Raw genomic sequence first — 19,712 nt, 5'->3', positions numbered from 1 at the left:
ACAGAAGACATACTACATAAATTGGGGATAGAAATGCTTTTCTAGGCATAATACCTAAAGGCAAAAGCCATAAAGGAAGAGATTAATAGATGTAACTATAAAATTTTAAAGTTTTTGTATACCCAAAATATCATAATTAAATAAACAAGGGTGGGGCTTTCCTGATGGCTCTCAGTAGTAAAGAGTTCGCCTGCCAATGCGGAAGACACAGGTTCAATCCCTGACCTGGGAAGATTCCACACATTGTGGAACAAGTAAGTTTGCGTACCACAGCTACTGCGCCTGTGTTCTAGAGCCTGGGAGCTGCAACTACTGAGCCTACGTGCCATAATTACTGAACTCACACACCACAACTAAAGCGTGAGTGCCCTAGAGCCAAGAGAAGCCACTGCAACGAGAAACCTGCGCACTGCAACTAGAGTAGCTCCACTCTTGAAACTAGAAAAAAGCCTGCACAGCACTGAAGACCCAGCACAGCCTTAATAAATAAATAAATAAAATGAAAGAAATAAATGGAGGAAACATTGCCAACATATATCAGGATGAAAAGGTCAACATCGTAATTTATAAATCACTTTTATAAATTAGAAAGAAAAACCAACAAATGACAAAATATGTAAGTTATAAAAGATCCCTAAATGGGCTAATAAACAGATAAAAACATAACCTCCTTAAGAATCAGAATCAAAAACATAGAAATTAAAGCATAGGTACATTTTTTTCCACCTTTTAAAACACCAAATAAAAAACTGATGCCCAGTGTTGGCAAGTGCACAGGTAAACTATCATTCCCATGTGTTTCTAGAAAACTCCATCTGGTATCATTGTTTAGAATACAAATTAATAAAGCATTAGTGTGTATACCCTCTTACCCAGAGAATCTATTTCTACTAATTTATTCTAAATAACTAGTTGTGAATATAGGCAAGGGTTGTGAATACAGGCAAGGATTATTCTACATATATGTTCATTGTAGAATTGCTTGCAATAGTGAAAATCATTTATATTTAACAATAAATGACTAGACTATGGACTAGCCTGACACTAAAAATGATACTGTAGATGTGTATTTAACAACAGAAAATGTTAGTATATTGTCTTTTAAAACAGGTTAAAGAATAGTAATATACATCATGACCCAATTTGTATTTTTAAAACTTATATAAATAATATAGAAAGATATTTTTAATGTTTACATTTATGTTTAGATTAGAGGTGATTTTTTTCTCTTTTACTTGCTTATACTTTGCAAATTTTCCATACAATACACATTAATACTTCTTTAATCACAACAATAAATGTATTTTAGAAAATGTTGCCTATAATTATTTAGTATACGACTTTTAAAGCCTACAAGATCTCAGAAACATACATTCATTTACTTTAGCTTAATACTTGCAAGATACCTTTTCAATCATGGCTCCCATTGGCTAATGCCAAACAGTCCTTTATTTATATCCAAAGTCCATGATCTTACTATGATATACATACAGTGATTTCTTGTCTCATTCTAGGCCTAATGAAACCCTGGTCTTCAGCACCATATTCACCTATGTTTCATGCATACATATATTTAAACACCCCATTTTAATAATCATCATTTTAACAAAATACAATGGTTGTGAATTATATTTTTTTAGTAATAAACATTTCCCAGAGAAACCACAAATCAATCATATATCCTCACTTTTGACTCCTCTTTCTATTTCACTGTTCAGTTCAGTTCAGTTCAGTCGCTCAGTCGTGTCTGACTCTTTGCGACCTCATGAATCGCAGCACGCCAGGCCTCCCTGTCCATCACCAACTCCCGGAGTTCACTCAGACTCACGTCCATCGAGTCAGTGATGCCATCCAGCCATCTCATCCTCTGTCGTCCCCTTCTCCTCCTGCCCCCAATCCCTCCCAGCATCAGAGTCTTTTCCAATGAGTCAACTCTTCACATGAGGTGGCCAAAGTACTGGAGTTTCAGCTTTAGCATCATTCCTTCCAAAGAAATCCCAGGGCTGATCTCCTTGCAGTCCAAGGGACTCTCACGAGTCTTCTCCAACACCACAGTTCAAAAGCAGCAATTCTTCGGCGCTCAGCCTTCTTCACAGTCCAACTCTCACATCCATACATGACCACAGGAAAAACCATAGCCTTGACTAGACGGACCTTTGATGGCAAAGTAATGTCTCTGCTTTTGAATATGCTGTCTAGGTTGGTCATAACTTTCCTTCCAAGGTGTAAGCGTCTTTTAATTTCATGGCTGCAGTCACCATCTGCAGTGATTTTGGACCATAGTAAATTTAGATTGATACCTACAGTACTAGAGAATATCAGTTACATTATTTTTCTAGAATCTTCCAGTTTGTTAACTGGCAGATATGAGTTCTTTAAGCATAATTTTTGAGAATGGGTTTCTGGGGTCCATATATTTCCTGCATTAGTAGACAAACATGCATGCATATGTGTACCAATTAATTTTTCTGGGAAGATCACATAGCTTTCATCAGCTTCTCAAAAGATATAGTGACTTTAACAAGTTTAAACTCATAATAGTTTATACTACTTAAGATTACTCCTTAATATTTCATAAGTTTAGAAATAAAATCTTTTGTTATTATTCTATTTTGGTAAGAGCAACTTCTTTGATTTTATAATTTGAAAGGCAGCCCATACCCTCTGCCACCAGATGGTATTTAGATTTCTCTTATGTAACTTTCAATTTGTATTATATTCTTTTAAAAAAGGTTTGATGAAGATGTTTTACAACAACTTTAATAGCTTTAATTAAAATAGTCTGAAATACATCCATACAAAGACAGACAACTGAAGGCAGGTATGCAGTTCTAGAAATCACCGTACAAGAATGGAGAAGGCGTTCTATGCATGCACGCCCAGTCGCTTCAGTCATGTTTGCCTTTGTGCAACACCATGGACTGCAGCCCACCAGGCCCCTGTGTCCCTGGGATTCTCCAGGCAAGAACATTGGAGTGGGTTGCCATGGCCTCCTCCAGGAGATCCTCCCAACCTAGGGATCAAACCAGTGTCTCCTGCACTGCAGGCAGATTCTTTACCCACTGAGCCACCTGGGAAGCCCAGAAGACGTTCTACACTATATGGAATTCAAAATTCTTACAGTGAAAGGTAAAAAACAAAAGCATATACTGTATTAATTCTCAAAACTAAAACTGTATAGAAAGCTTTTGCTATCAATTTTAATCTTTTGTTTTGAAATATGGCAAAACCAATACAATATTGTAAAGTTAAAAAATAAAATTAAATTAAAACAAACAAAAAGAAATATTTATAAATTCATGGGAATTTTCAAAAAAATGTATATAGAAGCCTCGTGTACCCTTCACCCAATTTCCTCCAATGGCAATACCTTGCATAGTACAATATCAAAACCAAGCAGCTGACACTGGTATAATCCAGAGCATACTCTACTTTCACTTACATGTATGTGTGTATAATTCTACCACACACACAGGTGCATGTAGCCAGCACTACAATCAACATGCAGAACTACCCCAGCACTACAAGGCTCCCTCTTGCATTGCCACATCCTTCCCCTTTCTGCAACCCTTGATCTTGGCAATCACTTCTCTATTCTCGCTCTCTCTAAAATTTTGTCATTTCAAGGATGTTGTATAGAGTCATACAGTATGTAACTTTTTGAGATTGCCTTCAACTCAGTACAATTCCCTTGAGATCCACTGATGTTGCGTATGTCCATAGTTCATCCCTTTATACTGTTGAGAGGTATATTCTGTAGTGTGGATGTATTAAGTTTGTTGAATCTTTCAACTTCTCAAGGACACCTGGGTTGTTTCTAGTTTGGGTCTATTATGAATAAAGTTACTAAGGACACCTGTGTACAGGTTTTTGTGTAAACTAAAGTTTTCATATCTCTGGGATAAATGTCTAGGAGTGGAATTTCTGTTTAGCTTTTTTTTTTTTAAGGATTTCTAACTTATCCTCTATCTAACTTCTAACTTCTCCTCAACTATCTTCTAACATGGCTGTACAATTTTACATTCCCAAAAACAATGCTATGAGTGATCCATTTTCTCTGTATGCTTGCCAGATTCAGTGTTATATTTTTAAATTGAAGTATATTTGATTTGTAACTGTATTACTTTCAGAATGGTGATTTGATATTTTTGCAGATAATACTCCATTGTAAGTTATTACAAGATAATGGCTAATAAGATAATTCCCTGTGCTATAAGATAATTCCCTGTGCTATACAATGTTTTTCTAGGACTTTTATAGTTTCAGGTCTTACATTTAGGTCTTTAAACCATTTTGAGTTTACTTTTGTACACAGTGTGAGAGAATGCTCTAATATCTTATTTTACATGTAGTTGTCCAGTTTTCCCAGTAACAACTTGTTAAAGAGACAATCTTTTCTCCATTGTATATAGTTGCCTCCTCTGTCATAGGTTAACTGATCATAGGTGTGTGGGTTTATTTCTGGGCTCTTTATTCTGTTACATTGATCTGTGTCTGTTTTTGTGCCAGTAGCATGCTGCTTTCATTACTGTAGCTTTGTAGGATTGTCTGAAGTCTAGGAGGGTTATACTCCAGCTTTGCTCTTTTTTTCTCAAGATTGCTTCAGCAATTCAAAGTCTTTTATGGTTCAATATGAATTTTAGGATTATTTGTTCTAGTTCTGTGAAAAATGTTCTGGGTATTTTGATAAGGATTGCATTAAATCTGTAGATTGCTTTGGGCAGTATGGCTAGTTTAACAATATTAATTCTTCAAATCTAAGAGCACTTTGTCCATCTTTGTATCATCTTCAACTTTCATCATCAATGTTTTAGTTTTCAGAGTATAGGTATTTCACCTCCTTAGCTAGGTTTATTCCTAGTTATTTTATTTTTTGATGTCATTATAAATGCTATTGCTTTCTTATTCTCTGAAATTCCATTATTAGCATATAGAAATATAACAGATTTCTGTCTATTAATTTTGTACCCTGCAACCTTGCTGAATTCATTTATTATTTCTAATAATTTTGGGGTGGAGACTTTTGGGTTTTCTCTATAAAGTATCATGTTATCTGCAAGAAGTGACAGTTTTACTTCCTCCCTTCCAATTTGGATACCTTCTACTTCTTTTTCTTTTCTGCAGTGGCTAAGACTTCCAATATTATGTTAAACAGAAGTGGAAAGAGTGGGCAGGCATTCTTGTTTTGTTCTTGAATTTAGTGGGAAGGGTTTTACCACTGAGTATGATTTGGGCTGTGGGTTTGTCATAAACGGTCTTTATTATGCTGAGATAAGTTCCCTCTACACCCACTTGGATGACAGCTTTTAATCCTGAGTAGATACGGAATTTTATCAAATGTTTTTTCTGTGTCTATTGTGATGATCATGTAATTCTGAGCCTTCCGTTTGTTAATGTGGTGTATCACATTGATCTGCAAATGTTGAGCCATCCCTATGACTCTGGAATAAATCCAACTTGATCATGGTATATGACCCTTTTTATATAGTCAGATTTGGTTTGCTAATATTTTGTTGTAGATTTTTGCATCTATATTCATCAAAGATATTGGTCTGTGATTTTCTTTCTCTCTGGCATCTGTCTGGTTTGGGTATTGAGATAATGGTAGCCCAAGGAATGAATGTGGGAGTGATCCCTCCTATTCAATTTTTTGGAATAGCTTGAGTAGAACAGATATTAGTTCTTATTTGGTAGGACTCCCCTGTGAAGCCATCTAGTCCTGGACTTTACTTCTAGCTTTTCTATTACAAATTCAATTTCACTTCTAGTAACCAGCCTGTTCAAACTGTCTTTTCTGCTTGTTTGTTTCAGTCTTGGCTGTTTGTATGTTTCTAGAAATTTGTCCATCTCTTCTGGTTTAGTTGCTAAGTGGCATCTGACTTTTGTGACCCCATGGACTGTAGCCTGCCAGGCTGCTCTGTCCATGGGATTCTCCAGGCAAGAATACCAGAGTGGGCTGCCATTTCCTTCTCCAGGGGATCTTCCCAACCCAGGAATTGAACCCAGGTCTCCTGCACTGCAGGATGATTCTTTATTACTCAGCTATGGACTTTCCTCATAAGGGAAGTCCATCTCTTCTGGATTGTCCAATTCATGGGCACATAACTGTTCATAATATTCTCTATGATTGTTTTGTATCTCTGCAGTATCAGTTGTTATTTCTCCTCTTCAATTCTTACTTGGGTCCTCTGTTCTTCTTGGTGAGCCTGGCTAAAAGTTTATCAATTTTTAAATCTTTTTTAAAAACCAGCTCTTGGTCTCATTGATCTTTTCTATTGTTTTTATGATCTCTATTTTATTTCCTCTCTGATCTTTATTATTTCATTTTTCTGCTGACTTTGGACTTTGTTTGCTCTTCTTTTTCTAATTCTTTTAGGCAATAGGTTAGGTTTTTGAGGTTTTCTTTGTTTCTTGTGAGAAGTTTCAGTTCAGTTCAGTCATTCAGTCAGGTCCAACTCTTTGTGAACCCATGGACTGCAGCATGCCAGTCTTCCCTGTCCATCACCAACTCCCAGAGTTTACTCAAACTCATGTCCATTGAGTTGGTGATATATCAATATAGACATCAAGTCTATATCACTATAAACTTCCCTCTCAGAACAGTTTTTGACACATTCCAACTTTGGAAAGTTATATGTCCATTTTCATTTGTCTCGAGATATTTTCTGATTTCCTCTGATTTCACTGTTGACCATTTTTTTTTAGTAGCATGCTGTTTACTCGCCACTGTTTGTTCTTTTCCCATTTTTCTTTCTGTAGTTGATTTCTAGTTTCATACCACTGTGCTCAGAAAAAATGCTTGATATAAATTCTTCCTCTTAAATTTGCTGAAGTTTGTTTTATGACCTAGTATATGATCTATCCTGGAGAATGTCCTATGTGCACTTGAAAAGAATGTGCATTCTGCTGCTTTTGGATTAATGTCCTATAGATATCTATTAAATGAAAAGATGCTTGCCCTTCGGAAGGAAAACTACAACAAACCTAGATGGCATATTAAAAAGGAGAGATATCACTTTGCCAACAAAGGTCCACATAGTCAAAGCTATGGTTTTTCCAGTTGTTGTGTATGTGAGATTGGACCATAAAGAAGGCTAAGCGCTGAAGAATCGATGGTTTCAAATTGTGGTGCTGGAGAAAACTCTTGAGAGTCCCTTGGAGAGCAAGGAGATCAAACCAGTCTATCATAAAGAAAATCAACCCTGAATATTCATTGGCAGGCCTGTTGTTGTAGTTGAAGATCCAATACTTTGGCCACCTGATGTAAACAGCTGACTCACTGGAAAAGACCCTGATGCTGCAAAAGACTAAAGGCAAAAGGAGAAAAGGGCAGCAGAGGATGAGATGGTTAGATAGCATCACTAACTCAATAGACATGAATCTGAGCAAACTCTGGGAGACAGTGGAGGAGAGAGAAGCCTGGCATGCTACAGTCCATGGGATTGCAAAAAGGTGGACAGAACTTAGCAACTGAACAACAAGCTATCTATTAGGTTCATTTGGTCTGCTGTGTTAAGACCTCTGTTACCTTACTGATTTTGTCTGGATGACCTGTCCACTGATGTCAATGGGTATTAAGGTCCCCTATTATTACTGTATCACTATTTTTTATTTCAGCCATTCTGATAGGTGTGTCTCAATATAGGTTTTTTTTGACACATTATCTTATTACTATCTTATTATCTCATCTGCAATTAACAGCCTGTTCACACACAATCCAAGAACACTCAAATAATAAAGCAAATATAATCATATATTAAAGATTGGTCTTCAAACATCATAGCCAATGATGTCACAGTTGCCTACAATCTCACCAACATAAAACCACATCCACATCTCAGTGGTCATCACACCATTCAGTAGAGTTTCCTTAACTGGGAGCTGTTTGAAGCTACTTGTTTGAGCACTATTGATATTTTTTCCCCAGCTCTGAATAACTGTAAGGATCTCAGCAGAGTTGGAGGAACCAGATCAACATTGGCATAGTGCCAAAAGGTGGCCAATCGAGGCTTTGAGTAAGCCACAGCAGTGCTGGGATCTTCTCTATGAGGTTATGGACAAACTGGGTCATGGTTCTAGGATGGAAAGCCCATGACCCCAGCTGGCCAGCTGAATCTCAATGCAGCTTTAATTTACACTTCCCTAATAGCTAATGAAGCTGAACATATTTTTATGTGTTTTTATATTTAAAGTAATTACTGTTATATTAGGGCTTATGCCTGTACTTCTGAAATTTCAAACCATTTTAGATTATTTCTGTTCTGTTGAGACAACTTCCTTTAGTCCCTCTTTAGGAGTAAGTCAGCTAATGACAAATTCTCCTAGTTTTATTTCATCTGAGAATATCTTCTTCATTTCCTTTTCATTTCTGGAGGATTTAGAATTTTGATTGACAGGTTTTTTTCCTTCACCACTAAAAATGTGCCATTTCTTTCCTTCATGATTTCTCCATGACTGTGAATAAAAAACCACTGTCACAAAAACTGGTATTCACCTATGGGTGATGTATCATTTCTCTCTGGCTATTTATAAGATATTTTCTTTGTCTTTAGTTTTCGTTAAGTTTAATTATTGGTGTGGGATTCTTTGAATTCATCCTCTCTGGGATTTCCTAAGCATCCTGAACCTGCAGATTTATGTCCTTAGCCAAATTTGAGAAGTTTCAGCTATTATGCCTTCAAATACACCTTCAATCTCACTCTTTGTTTTGAGGATCAAATACTAGATCTCTTCTTATTCTCCCTACAGGTCCCTAAGACTCTGCTAGATTGTTTTTTTCCCCCCACAGAACTCTCAGTCTCAACTAGTTATTTTGTTTTCTTTTGTTTAAGTCTATTTACTCTGTTGTCCAGACTGGGTAATTTCTACTGTTCTAGCTTCAAGTTCTTTGATTCTGTTCTCTGTCATATTTATTCTGCCATTGACCTCATATACTGCATTTTTATTTTGGTCATTCCATTTGGTTCTTTTTTTCCCCTCTTTTTTATTTTTAAATTATGAAAGTATGATAACACATTTACAGGAGACTTGGAAAATACAGAACAAAGTTATATATAATTCCACTATATATTACGATTATTTTTAAGTAGATAAATTAAGATTTTTAGTTGGAGTTTCAATATCAAACTCTCAAAAATTAATAGAAGGAATATGCAGAAAAGTAGGGGCTTCCCTTGTGGCTCCATGGTAAAAGAATCTGCCTGCCAAAGCAAAAGACACAGATTTCCTTCTCTGTTCTGGGAAGATTCCACATGCCGTGGAACAACTAAGCCCATGTGCCACAACTACTGAATCTGTGCTCTAGTGCCCATGAGCAGCAACTACTGAGTCCATGTACTGCAACTAAGGAAGCCTGTAAGTCCTAGAGCCCATGCTCCACAACAAGAGAAGTTTCTACAATGAAAAGCCCGCAAACCACAACTAGAGAGTAGCCCCTGTTCTCTGCAGCTAGAGAAAAAGCCTGCACAGCAATGAAGACCCTGCACAGCCAAAAACAAACAAACAAATAAAATTATTTTTTAAAATATACAGAAAAGTAAGATACAGTAGACTTGAAAAGCACCATGAATATTTGGTTCTTTTTTGTATGTTCTCTTTCTTTGGTGACTTTTCTATTTTTTTTTCCAGAAAGATTTGCAATTGCAAATTAAAGCATTTTTACAACCGCTGCTTTAAAATCATTGTCAGATAATTCCATCATCTGATTCAAGATAATGTTCATGTCTGTTGATTGTTTTTTTCTCATTCAAGTTGTCATTTCCCTGGTTCTTTGTATAATGATTGATTTTTTTCATTGTAACCTGGATATCTGAACACATATTAGGAGACTCTGGATCCTATTTAAATGTCTGATTTTAGCAGGTAGTTATTCTGTTTAGGTTCATCATATACCTCCTGGCCCAATTTTGTAGGCTGTGGTTCCAATAATAATTTAGTTTTCAGAGCCCTTATGGTACTATTCTGGTCTGGTACACTCACCTGTTGCTGATGGAGCTCCTGTTTACTGCTGGAGCTCCTGTTTGATTTCTGTAGGTGCTGCCCATAGCAGCGGAATACACTTCTCTAGGCCTAGTGCTGCTAGGTGGGAGGGTGGGAAAATGATATGCAGCAGGTCAGACAGCACTAACTTGGGCCCTCTGTAAGGGCTGCTTGGTGTGGCAAGGTCCTCTACTCAATCACTGCTGGTGCTACCTGCAGGAATGGAAGGCTTTTATCTAGGCCACACAGTGCCACTAGATGAGAAGTAGGATACCAGACCATGGGGTAGAGAGTGCTCCTCTGGGCCCACAATCCAGGATGCCTGGTTTTGCTGTCATCTTATAAATTCAATTCAAAATCTTGAAATTTAGGCCTAGAACCAGCAGAGACAATGGTACCTCAGTCACCAAAGTCACCAACTGTGCTTTGGGTCAAGATTCAAGTCAATTTTCTAGACTTTATAACAAAATTTATAATAACTAATCATAAACACATTAAATATGTACCATTATGAAAAATATTTAAAGGTTGCTTTATTAAAAATAGTAAAATATAAAAAACTAGTACCCTTTTGCCTACTTAAAAATATTCTTTCTTTCTAAATATTCTAGTGTGGGGGAGAGCACTTAGGGCGAGGGGAACTATCTTTTATACAAAATGGAATCTTTGAGCATTGATTTAAAGGAAAATGATACAAAAAAATTTGTTTTGTATAGGTACAAATAAGATGGAAGAATGTGACACTGACTCATCTACACCAGGAGATGGCAAGCTTTTGATGTGACCGGTCTAACAGTATATATTTTAGGCTTTGCAGGCCATACTGTCTATGCACAACTACTCAACTCTGCAGTTGTATAAAAGCAACCACAGAGAATATATAAACAAAGGAATGTAGCTGTGTTCCAATAAAATTTTATTTATAAAAACAGTCAATGGGCCAGATTTGGTCCATATATTGTAGTTTGCTCACCTGAATTACCTCATGAAACCACAAAATTCAGAGCCAGAAAAGAACTTTGAGATCACCGAGTTAACATTTTTATTGGGCAAATGAGGATACCACAGCCCCAGCAGATGAAATAATTTCAGTTATTTCACCTGGCCAATGAATGGCAGCATCCAAACAAAAACTTTAAGGATGTGGTATTATTTCCAGTTCAGTATTGTGATGCATGGATGTGTAATGTTACTGTATTATGGATATGATTATTGGAACACAGTAGAGCATACAAATCAATGAGATTTTATTTAAAACTTACAAAATTAATTGGAAGAAAGATCTTCAGCCAAACTAAGTTATGCTGAAGTAGTATCTCAGAACAATTTGTGAGATCTTCTAAAGTGAACGTTACAAGCAGAGACTACTAATGACGCACAACAAATACAAAATGGAGATATTCAGAAAATGATGTTTAGGCAGCCAGGAAAAGTGGAGTAACTAGTAATGATGCATTTCTCTACTCATCTCTGTGTACATTACACAAAACAAAGTATTTCCTTCTTCACCTGAACATGCATGTTTAAGACTTATTATCCTAGGTTCACCACCCTTCTCCATTTAGCTAGACAAAGCCCAAATACCTGTTGTTGGTAGACATGGTCACATGACTCTGCACTGGAACATCTTTGAATACTTCATTTCCAATAGCTGTTTGTAATGTGTAAGGCAGCACTTCAGCATCAGATTTAACTCCAAGAGAGATTCCTTTGTTTCTTAATAGTGTTGAATTAGGTTTTTTGCTGACAGAAAAATCTGAAGAAAATCCTGGTTGTCTGAGGGTTGCTTTTGGTTTTCCTATGAAGTTAGGCATACATAATGGAATCAATTAGCTTTCCAAAACCCTGATTTCATAATGTCACTCCCTTGCCCAGATGTTTTCTGTTGGTCTCTATGCTCAGAACAGTTTGTAAGAATATGAGGAGGTGGCCATTAGAGGGTCGGTCAGCAGGGGAAGAGCAGATTGGTGTGTATTTAGCAGATGAGCTTCTCAAAATGTGGCTTCATCTGCTAGGCAAGCTTGTTACTTTTCCTCCACTCACCAACTAATTTGGTGGCAGTCACCTCACATTCTTACAAATGCAGCACACTCAGCGGTATCTTAGTCCTCCCATTGCTTCTCCACCAATTTGAATTCTTCCAATGGTTAGGGGTCTGGTTCAAGTCTCCCCCTTGCCATGAAGCTCTCCACTGCCATTCTCACAAGGATTGCGCTTTTGCCTAAAATGCTCATTGTGGTATTCAGCATCTACTCTTTTATACTATCATTAAACTATTTCTTGAGAATTTAATTTTAGAAATGATTATTTTATAAGCTCCTTGAGATAAATGATCAGTAAATACAGGCTGAGTTGCCTATATCTTTATGTACTATATAATTCATGTTTTTCTGAAAATAGAGGATTTATAGTAAAAGATATGATTTCCTAAGTAAGACATTAACTCAGTTGGTTTATCCAACATTCTACATGAGGCTTTCCCCTCAAATAAAGAGTAAAACCACAATTTGCCATAGGAAGTTATGCTGAGTTACTTCACTTAATAAGTCATGCTTATCATGTTCACTTAAATTCAAATGGAAGTACTAGCTTCAGGATTTTTCCCTTGACATATGAATGTTAACCAACATACGTGTTTATCATAAATACAAGCAATATTTTCATATGACGATGTATTCATAAACAGGCTTTACAATTTTGGCATGTGAAAAGATCTTACCTTCTAGAAAAAATGGCATGGTTTTCTTTACTCTCATCTGACAATTAACTTGCCGACCAGTTTTCCTTTTAGAACTCCTCTGTCGAGCCACAAGCTGAGCAATTCTTGCAGTTTCTGTGCAGGCCATGGCATAGCAGGTTATCTAATTATGAGAGGTAAGGGAGAGGGGAAATATTTCTCAGATTCACTGGTAACCAGAGGCTGACTTTTCAAAGTGTATCTTTGTGAGTTTACATGTCCCAAATCAAGCTGTATGCAAATATTCATGTCTCTTTCTTTCATAATGTTAGAGCTAAATTATATTTTCTGCAAGAGAAACCAAGCATAGTCCAGCACACTGAATAATCATTTTTCCTTAAACTGAAAAGTTCACTTATTTCTTAAACATGTTTTTATTAAGCATCAAAAATGTGCTAGGTATATAGGCTTAACAAATGAACCAAAAGAAACCTGTGATTTGTATATATTATCTCATATACTCTGTGAGATTTATGTTATTCCCATTTTATACATGGGAAAACAGGATCAGGAAAGTTAAGCAAACTTCTCAAGCCATGCAGCGAGGCTATCTCTCTGAATTCAAAGTACATACTTGTAACTGCTATTTGTACTACCTCCAAGACACCACTAAATTCTAGTCTTGCCAATGAAATGGATTACCTGAGTGACTTAGGGCAAATCAGTTTACTTCAAAAACCCCAGTACTATCAGTTACAAAACACGGAATAGCTTAGATCTGAGGTTTTCAAACTGTTCAGTGGAGTCATAGGATTCCATGAAGGTGCCTCAGGGGTGTGAGGGCAAGACAGGGCAAGCAAAGGCCCTGGAGCCTCTGGCATCTACTTAAAATACAGTAGCTCAGCTTTTTATATTAAAAAAAGAGATAGGATATACAGGATATTTGAAAAAGGATTTGAAAACAGAATGTAGACTGCTAAGGTTAGATGATCTCTAGAGCCCCATCTAGTGGGGCTTTAATTTTAAATTGAAATTACGACAGGAAAGCAATGAGGCTTTACACCACAGCCAAAACATGCTCGTAATCTTTGGTCCAGTATTTCTATTCCTGAAAATATAAGAATACAATTCAAAAGAAGAAAAATTACCTACCCAAATATGTGCATTAGGGGTTATTTTAATAGTCAAAACCTGGAAACATTAAAAATGTCCCAAAAAGAAGAATAAAGAGTTGAGTAATTTATAGCACAGTAACTACATGAAACACTATTAAATTACTAATTCATTCAGACATTTGATCATTTATACATTCAACACATATTTATTAAGCACCAAAAGTCAGGGCCAACAAAATAAAACAAAACAAAAAACCAATCCCTTATCCATAAGAAACTTATGAAGGAAAGAGAGGCAAAGAGACTAAACAGAAAACATTATGTCAAGCATTGTACTGAATGTATTATAAGAGGCCAAGCAGACAGAAAGGAGGGCTTAAATCTTTCTGGGAGAACCAGGGACATTGAAGAAAGTTTTACTATTAATGTAATATTTGATTAATTTATACCTTTTCCTTATATAAACTGTATTACAGATTAGGTAAACCTTTGCTGTGTGCTGTGCTGTGTTTGGTCGCTTCAGTCATGTCCAACTCTTTGTGACTCCATGGGCTGTAGCCTCCCAAGCTCCTCGGTCCATGGGATTCTCCAGGAAACAATACTAGGGTGGGTTGCTGTGCCTTCCTCCAGGGGATTCCCCCCAACCCAGGGATTGAATCCAGGTCTCCTGCATTGCAGGTGGATTCTTTACTGTCTGAGCCACCAAGGAAGGCTGCTCTCCTAACCCCGGGCCCCTTTTCTCCTCTACCCAATGCCTCTCTGACCCACCCGCTCACCAGAGGAACAACTATTCTAATTTTTTGTGAGAAATACCCCAGACCTGTCCTACATATTTACATATGAAACATACCCCCAAAATATACTGATTTTGGTGGGGTGGACACCTTTCTGTCTTGGGTGGTAGTTTGTCCAATCTTTCATACTGTATATTGGGCAGACAACAAGAAGCAAAACTACTGAGTCATAGGGGATATGTAATTAAAAAATTTACTTGCTACCACTCAATTGCCCATGTTACATATAAAACATGATTCCAGAGGAACTAGAAGATTTAAAATTGTAGGATAATCACTATTACTAAAGTAAAGGTGAGAACAGGCTAGAGACAGAAGGGGCTAAAGACAGGGAGAACAGTAGGGAAAGCCCTGTAATAACCAAAAGTGCTGAACGATCAAGTAGAGGCTTGACTAGGATCAAGACAGTAGGAACAGATAGGGGTCAGGTCAGATGATCAGAGTTTTAAAGTATCTATTGAATTCAGTAATCAGGAGGTCACTAGTAACCTAGGCCAAACAGCTGTGGCAGGCCTATAATGAGTGGTATGATATTTAGGCAGTTAAGGTCTCTAATACAGTTATTTTGTGTGGACACTGAGACTGAGTAAACTTGAAATTTTTTAACTTAATATGGTTAAAATCCTATTTTTATAACAAAGAATTTGAGGGTAAAACAAAAGATATGAGAATCTAGGCTGTGCTTTGGATGCAATTCTCTATCACTACTAACCTTGGCTTCCCTGATAGCTCAGTTGGTAAAGAATTCGCCTGCAATGCAGGAGGTCCCGGTTCAATTTCTGGGTTGGGAAGATCTGCTGGAGAAGGGATAGGCTACCCACTCCAGTATTCTGGCCTGGAGAATTCTATGGACTGTATAGTCCATGGGGATCGCAAAGAGTTGGACACAAGTCTTTCACTTCACTTCACTTCTTCACTAATCTTGGCTAGTGCTTTTCACTTTGACTTCCATCCTATGAGACTGGAAGTACCAGACAGGCAATTAAGAATTGGCTTGCCTCTTTTGAAACACAGTTACCTTCTTACCTCTCCAGACCTACTAGTCTCTATCCTGACAACTGCTGGCACACTTCTCAGATAGGCTTCTAGTGTAGGATAGCCCAATTGCTTGAAAGGGATCCAGTCTCCAGTTAGGGATCTGTACTCTCCTTGGAGCCGGGATAATGCTATTCCATTCTTATGAGACTGCAGAACAGCCCGTAGCATTTTTGAAACCAGATCTGCTTCCAGCATCTTCACCTATGAGAACATGGTAAAAGGTTACTATAATGATGCATTAGGCTGTGAATTCAAATATATTTTCAGAGTTTTCACTTGTTTGTATATTTCATAAACTGCTACTGAATACTTTATGTGCTATTACAATACAGGGAAATAACTGTTATGGTAGAGAAAAGCATGGAATACTATGAGAAAACAAGGGAAGTCAGAAAGGCATAAAGACTAGCCTGGGGAAAGGAAGATATCAGGGAATGTCTCCCAGATGAGAGGAGGTCTGATGGAGTTCTAAAGGACAAGGTGCAATCAGCCAGGCAAGGAAGAAAAGGATGTGTGGAGGTTGGGGTCAGGGATGGGGAAAGGTATCACCCCCAAGTAGAGGGAAGAGAAAATTTAAAAGGCACAGAGGTGAGAGAAGTACATGGTTGGTTCTGAGAACTCTAGGCAGTTGAGTGGTGGGACATGAATGAATAAAGACTCTAAGCTAAGGATTGAAAGATGGAAATGCGAGAAGTGAGAAGAGGCAGACCCAGAAGAGACTACTTACTATATTATGCTAGTATGTTTGCATTTTTGCCAAAATTAACGTGAGACCCTTGGAGGGATTTTAAATAGCAGAATAAAACGATCAACTCTGCATTTTAAGATCACTCTTTAGTATCAAGGAAAATAAACTAGAAGGAGAAAGATATATGAGTTGTAAGAATTGAAGATATGGAAGATCTGAAAATAGGGCCTTGGAATGCTGATACAAAAAATCAGTATCAGAGCTAATCAGGAAGTGGGATTAACAGGAATTGATTAACTGAATTATAAGGGAAGCCTCCAAATTTCTAGCTTAGAAGCATGGTGGATAGTAATGGGAAGAGACAAGTCTGCAGGAGAGGAAGGGAGTGAAATCATTTTGGACATATAGAAGTTGGGATGCCTTTAGGGCAGCCATGTAGTTATATCCACTAGGAACTCAGGTTACAAGTCTGAGCTGCTTATAGATTTGTTGGTCTTCAGCATATATGTGGTATTTGGTGTTCAAGGAGTCAAAAATAAGGTTAAGGATGGACTCCTGTGGAAGGCTGTCATTTAAGAGATGGGCAGAGAAGGAAGTATCCATAAAAGGCCTTGAGAGGGGGCAGTCCCAAGATGGCAGAGGAAGAGGATGGGGAGACTACTTTCTCCCCCACAAATTCATCAAAACATCACCTGAATGCTGAGCAACTTCTACAAAACAAGTTCTGAACGCTGGTGGAGGACACGAGGCACCCAGAAAGGCAGCCCATTCTCTTTGAAAGGAGGTAGGACAAAATATAAAAGATAAAAAGAGAGACAAAAGAGTTAGGGACCGAGACCTGTCCTGGGGAGCGAGTCGTGAAGGAGAGAAGTTTCCAAACAGCAGGAAACCAGCAGGTCTGTGGGGAGTTTTGGAATCTCAGAGGGTAACAAAACTGGGAGGGAAAAAAAAAAAAAAAAAAAACCCACAGAATACATACCTAACCATAACTCCCAGTGGAGAAGTAGCCCAGATGCTCATGTCTGTGCTGGACAGGGAGGCATGGGCTGCATGCTTAGGGTAAAGACGGCCTGAATGCCCTGAGGACAATCTGAAGGAGCTAACCTGAGATAGCAACTCAAACTGTGGGACAGCCAGAGAGAGAGATAAAAACAGAACTTTCCCATGAAAGGCTCTAACCTAAGCCGCAGCTTGGCCTGCTCACAGAACAAAGGATTGAGCCAACACCAAAGGAGAGCTAGCCGGCTGCGTACAGGCCCCATCCCACCACCAGAGGCAGAGAGGCAGGTGTGTGACAGCCAGAGCTGGAAGACAAGGGACAATCTCGGCCCTAGAGACCAGCATCCTCCACCGAACTGTGAGCAGGCTTCCAGCTGCTAACCACATCTTCCTGGGATCCTAAACAGTTGACATCTGCAAGGAGAGTTGCAGCCTGAGATCGGCTCCCCAGAGGAGACACATAGCACACCTGAGACAATGTTCTCGCGGCTCACCTGGGAAACTGAGCAGCCAACCGAGCGGCCAGGACCAGGGTGGTGATTAAGACACACGGCCCACCTAGGACAGTGCACTCGCCAAGCACCAGGTCACCTGAGCTGCTCGGACCTGGAAAGGGCACAAAACGCACGCCCAACCAAGTCTGTGCCCTTGCGGAGTACCCGAGAACCCGAACCTGAGCAGCTTACACCTGGGAAGTGCACGAAATGCAGGGCCCGCTTTGGACAGTACCCTGCAGAGCAACCTGGGACCTGAGCAGTGTAGACCCAGAAAGCACACGCCGCCCTGAGCTGGGGCAAACCCAGTGTGGTCCATACACTGCGGGCACTCACCACACACACCACTGATATCTGTTTGCAGTGTTCCTCCCTTCCCACAACACAACTGAACAAGTGAGCCTAAGTAAGTGACCACCTTCACCCCCTTGTGTCAGGGGGGAAATGAGACACTGAAGAGACCTGCAAGCAGAGGAAGCCAAAATAAACGAAGAAGATGGAAAAGCTCTCGGAGTGACAGGTGCAACAGATTAAAACCCTGTAGTTAACACTGACTAAGCACTGGAAGAGGCCTATAGATCTTGAGAAGAAGTACAAGCTGGAACAAGGAACTGTCTGAAACTGAACTGACCCCACACTGCCCACAACAGCTCCAGAGAAATTCCTAGATATATTTTTACTATTATCATTTTTTAATATTTTTAAGTTCTTTATTACTCCTTTTATTTTCATTTTTATAACCTACTATTACCTTGCAAAAAAAAAGACCCTGTTTTTAAAACAAATTTCATATATATTTTTTATAATTTTTGATTTTGTTTTGTATTTCTAATATTGTATTTTTGAGAGTCTAACCTCTACTCTAGATTTTTAAACTTTGCTTTTTTGTATTTGTTATCAATTTTGTACCTTTAAGAATCTAATGTTCAGTATCTATTTTCACTTAGGGGTGTGATTACTCACTAGATTACTCTTTCCCCTTTTGACTCTCCATTTTCTTCCCCAGGACACCTCTATCTCCTCCCTCCTCTCTGGGTGTACCAGGCTGTGGAGAACACGGAGGGAAATGATTACTGACTAGATTGGTCTCTCCCCTTCTGACTCTCCCTCTTCTCCTCCTGGTTACGCTACCTCTCTCCTCCCTCGTCTCTTCTCCATGAAACTCTGTGAACCTCTTTGGGTGTCCCTTACTGTGGAGAATTTTTTCACCGTTAACCTAGATGTTTTCTCATCTGTGCTGTATGGATGGACAAGTCTTGAGGTTCCTGTAAGAGTAAGACCAAAAGCCAGAGGCGGGAGGCTTAAATCCAAAACTTGAGAACACCAGAGAACTCCTCATTCCAGAGAACATTAATAGACAAGAGTTTATCCAAAAGCCTTCCTACCTACACTGAAACCAAGCTCCACCCAAGAGCCAACAAATTCCAGAGCAAGACATACCACGCTAATTCTCCAGCAATGCAGGAACACAAGCCTGAGAGTTAAAATACAGGCTTCCCAAAGCCATGCTAAACCCACAGACACCCAAAAACTCATTACTGGACACTTCATTGCACTCCAGAGAGAAGACATCCAGTTCCACCCACCAGAACACAGGCACAAGCTCCCCCCAACCAGGAAACCTTGACAAGCCGTTAGTCCAACCCCACCCACAGGGAGCAAGCTCCATAATAAAGAGGAACCACAAACTTCCAGCCTACAGATATGCCACCCCAAACACAGCAATTTAAACAAAATGAAAAGGCAGAGAAATGCTCAGTAGGTAAGGGAACATGATAAATGCCCACCAAACCAAACAAAAGAGGAAGAGATAGGGAGTCTACCTGACAAAGAATTCACAATAACGATAGTAAAGATGATCCCAAATCTTGAAAAGAAAATGGAGTTACAGATAAACAGATTAGAGACAAGGACTGAGAAGATGCAAGA

General features: G+C 38.6%; 1 protein-coding gene and 1 pseudogene across 2 annotated transcripts in view; both read right to left on the bottom strand.

Moving 5' to 3' along the window:
- The window catches only part of TDRD7 (tudor domain containing 7), a 102,579-nt gene that overhangs the window by 60,446 nt on the left and 22,421 nt on the right, over positions 1-19,712 (bottom strand). The window contains exons 2-4 of one of the 2 annotated variants that reach the window (XM_025281760.3): positions 15,591-15,803; positions 12,698-12,839; positions 11,563-11,776 (exon numbers count right to left, since the gene is read on the bottom strand). In XM_025281760.3, the coding sequence (XP_025137545.3) occupies positions 11,563-11,776; positions 12,698-12,839; positions 15,591-15,797 (563 nt within the window). In that variant the 5' untranslated portion in view covers positions 15,798-15,803. The remainder of the gene's footprint in view (positions 1-11,562; positions 11,777-12,697; positions 12,840-15,590; positions 15,804-19,712) is intronic. The other variant, XM_025281762.3, reaches the window with a different exon arrangement.
- Positions 7,366-9,052, bottom strand: LOC112583921 (annotated as a pseudogene).

Source organism: Bubalus bubalis, chromosome 3 (assembly GCF_019923935.1).
Source record: "Bubalus bubalis isolate 160015118507 breed Murrah chromosome 3, NDDB_SH_1, whole genome shotgun sequence".
NCBI classification, from domain to species: domain Eukaryota; kingdom Metazoa; phylum Chordata; class Mammalia; order Artiodactyla; family Bovidae; genus Bubalus; species Bubalus bubalis.
This window is presented reverse-complemented; position numbering and strand designations above follow the sequence as displayed.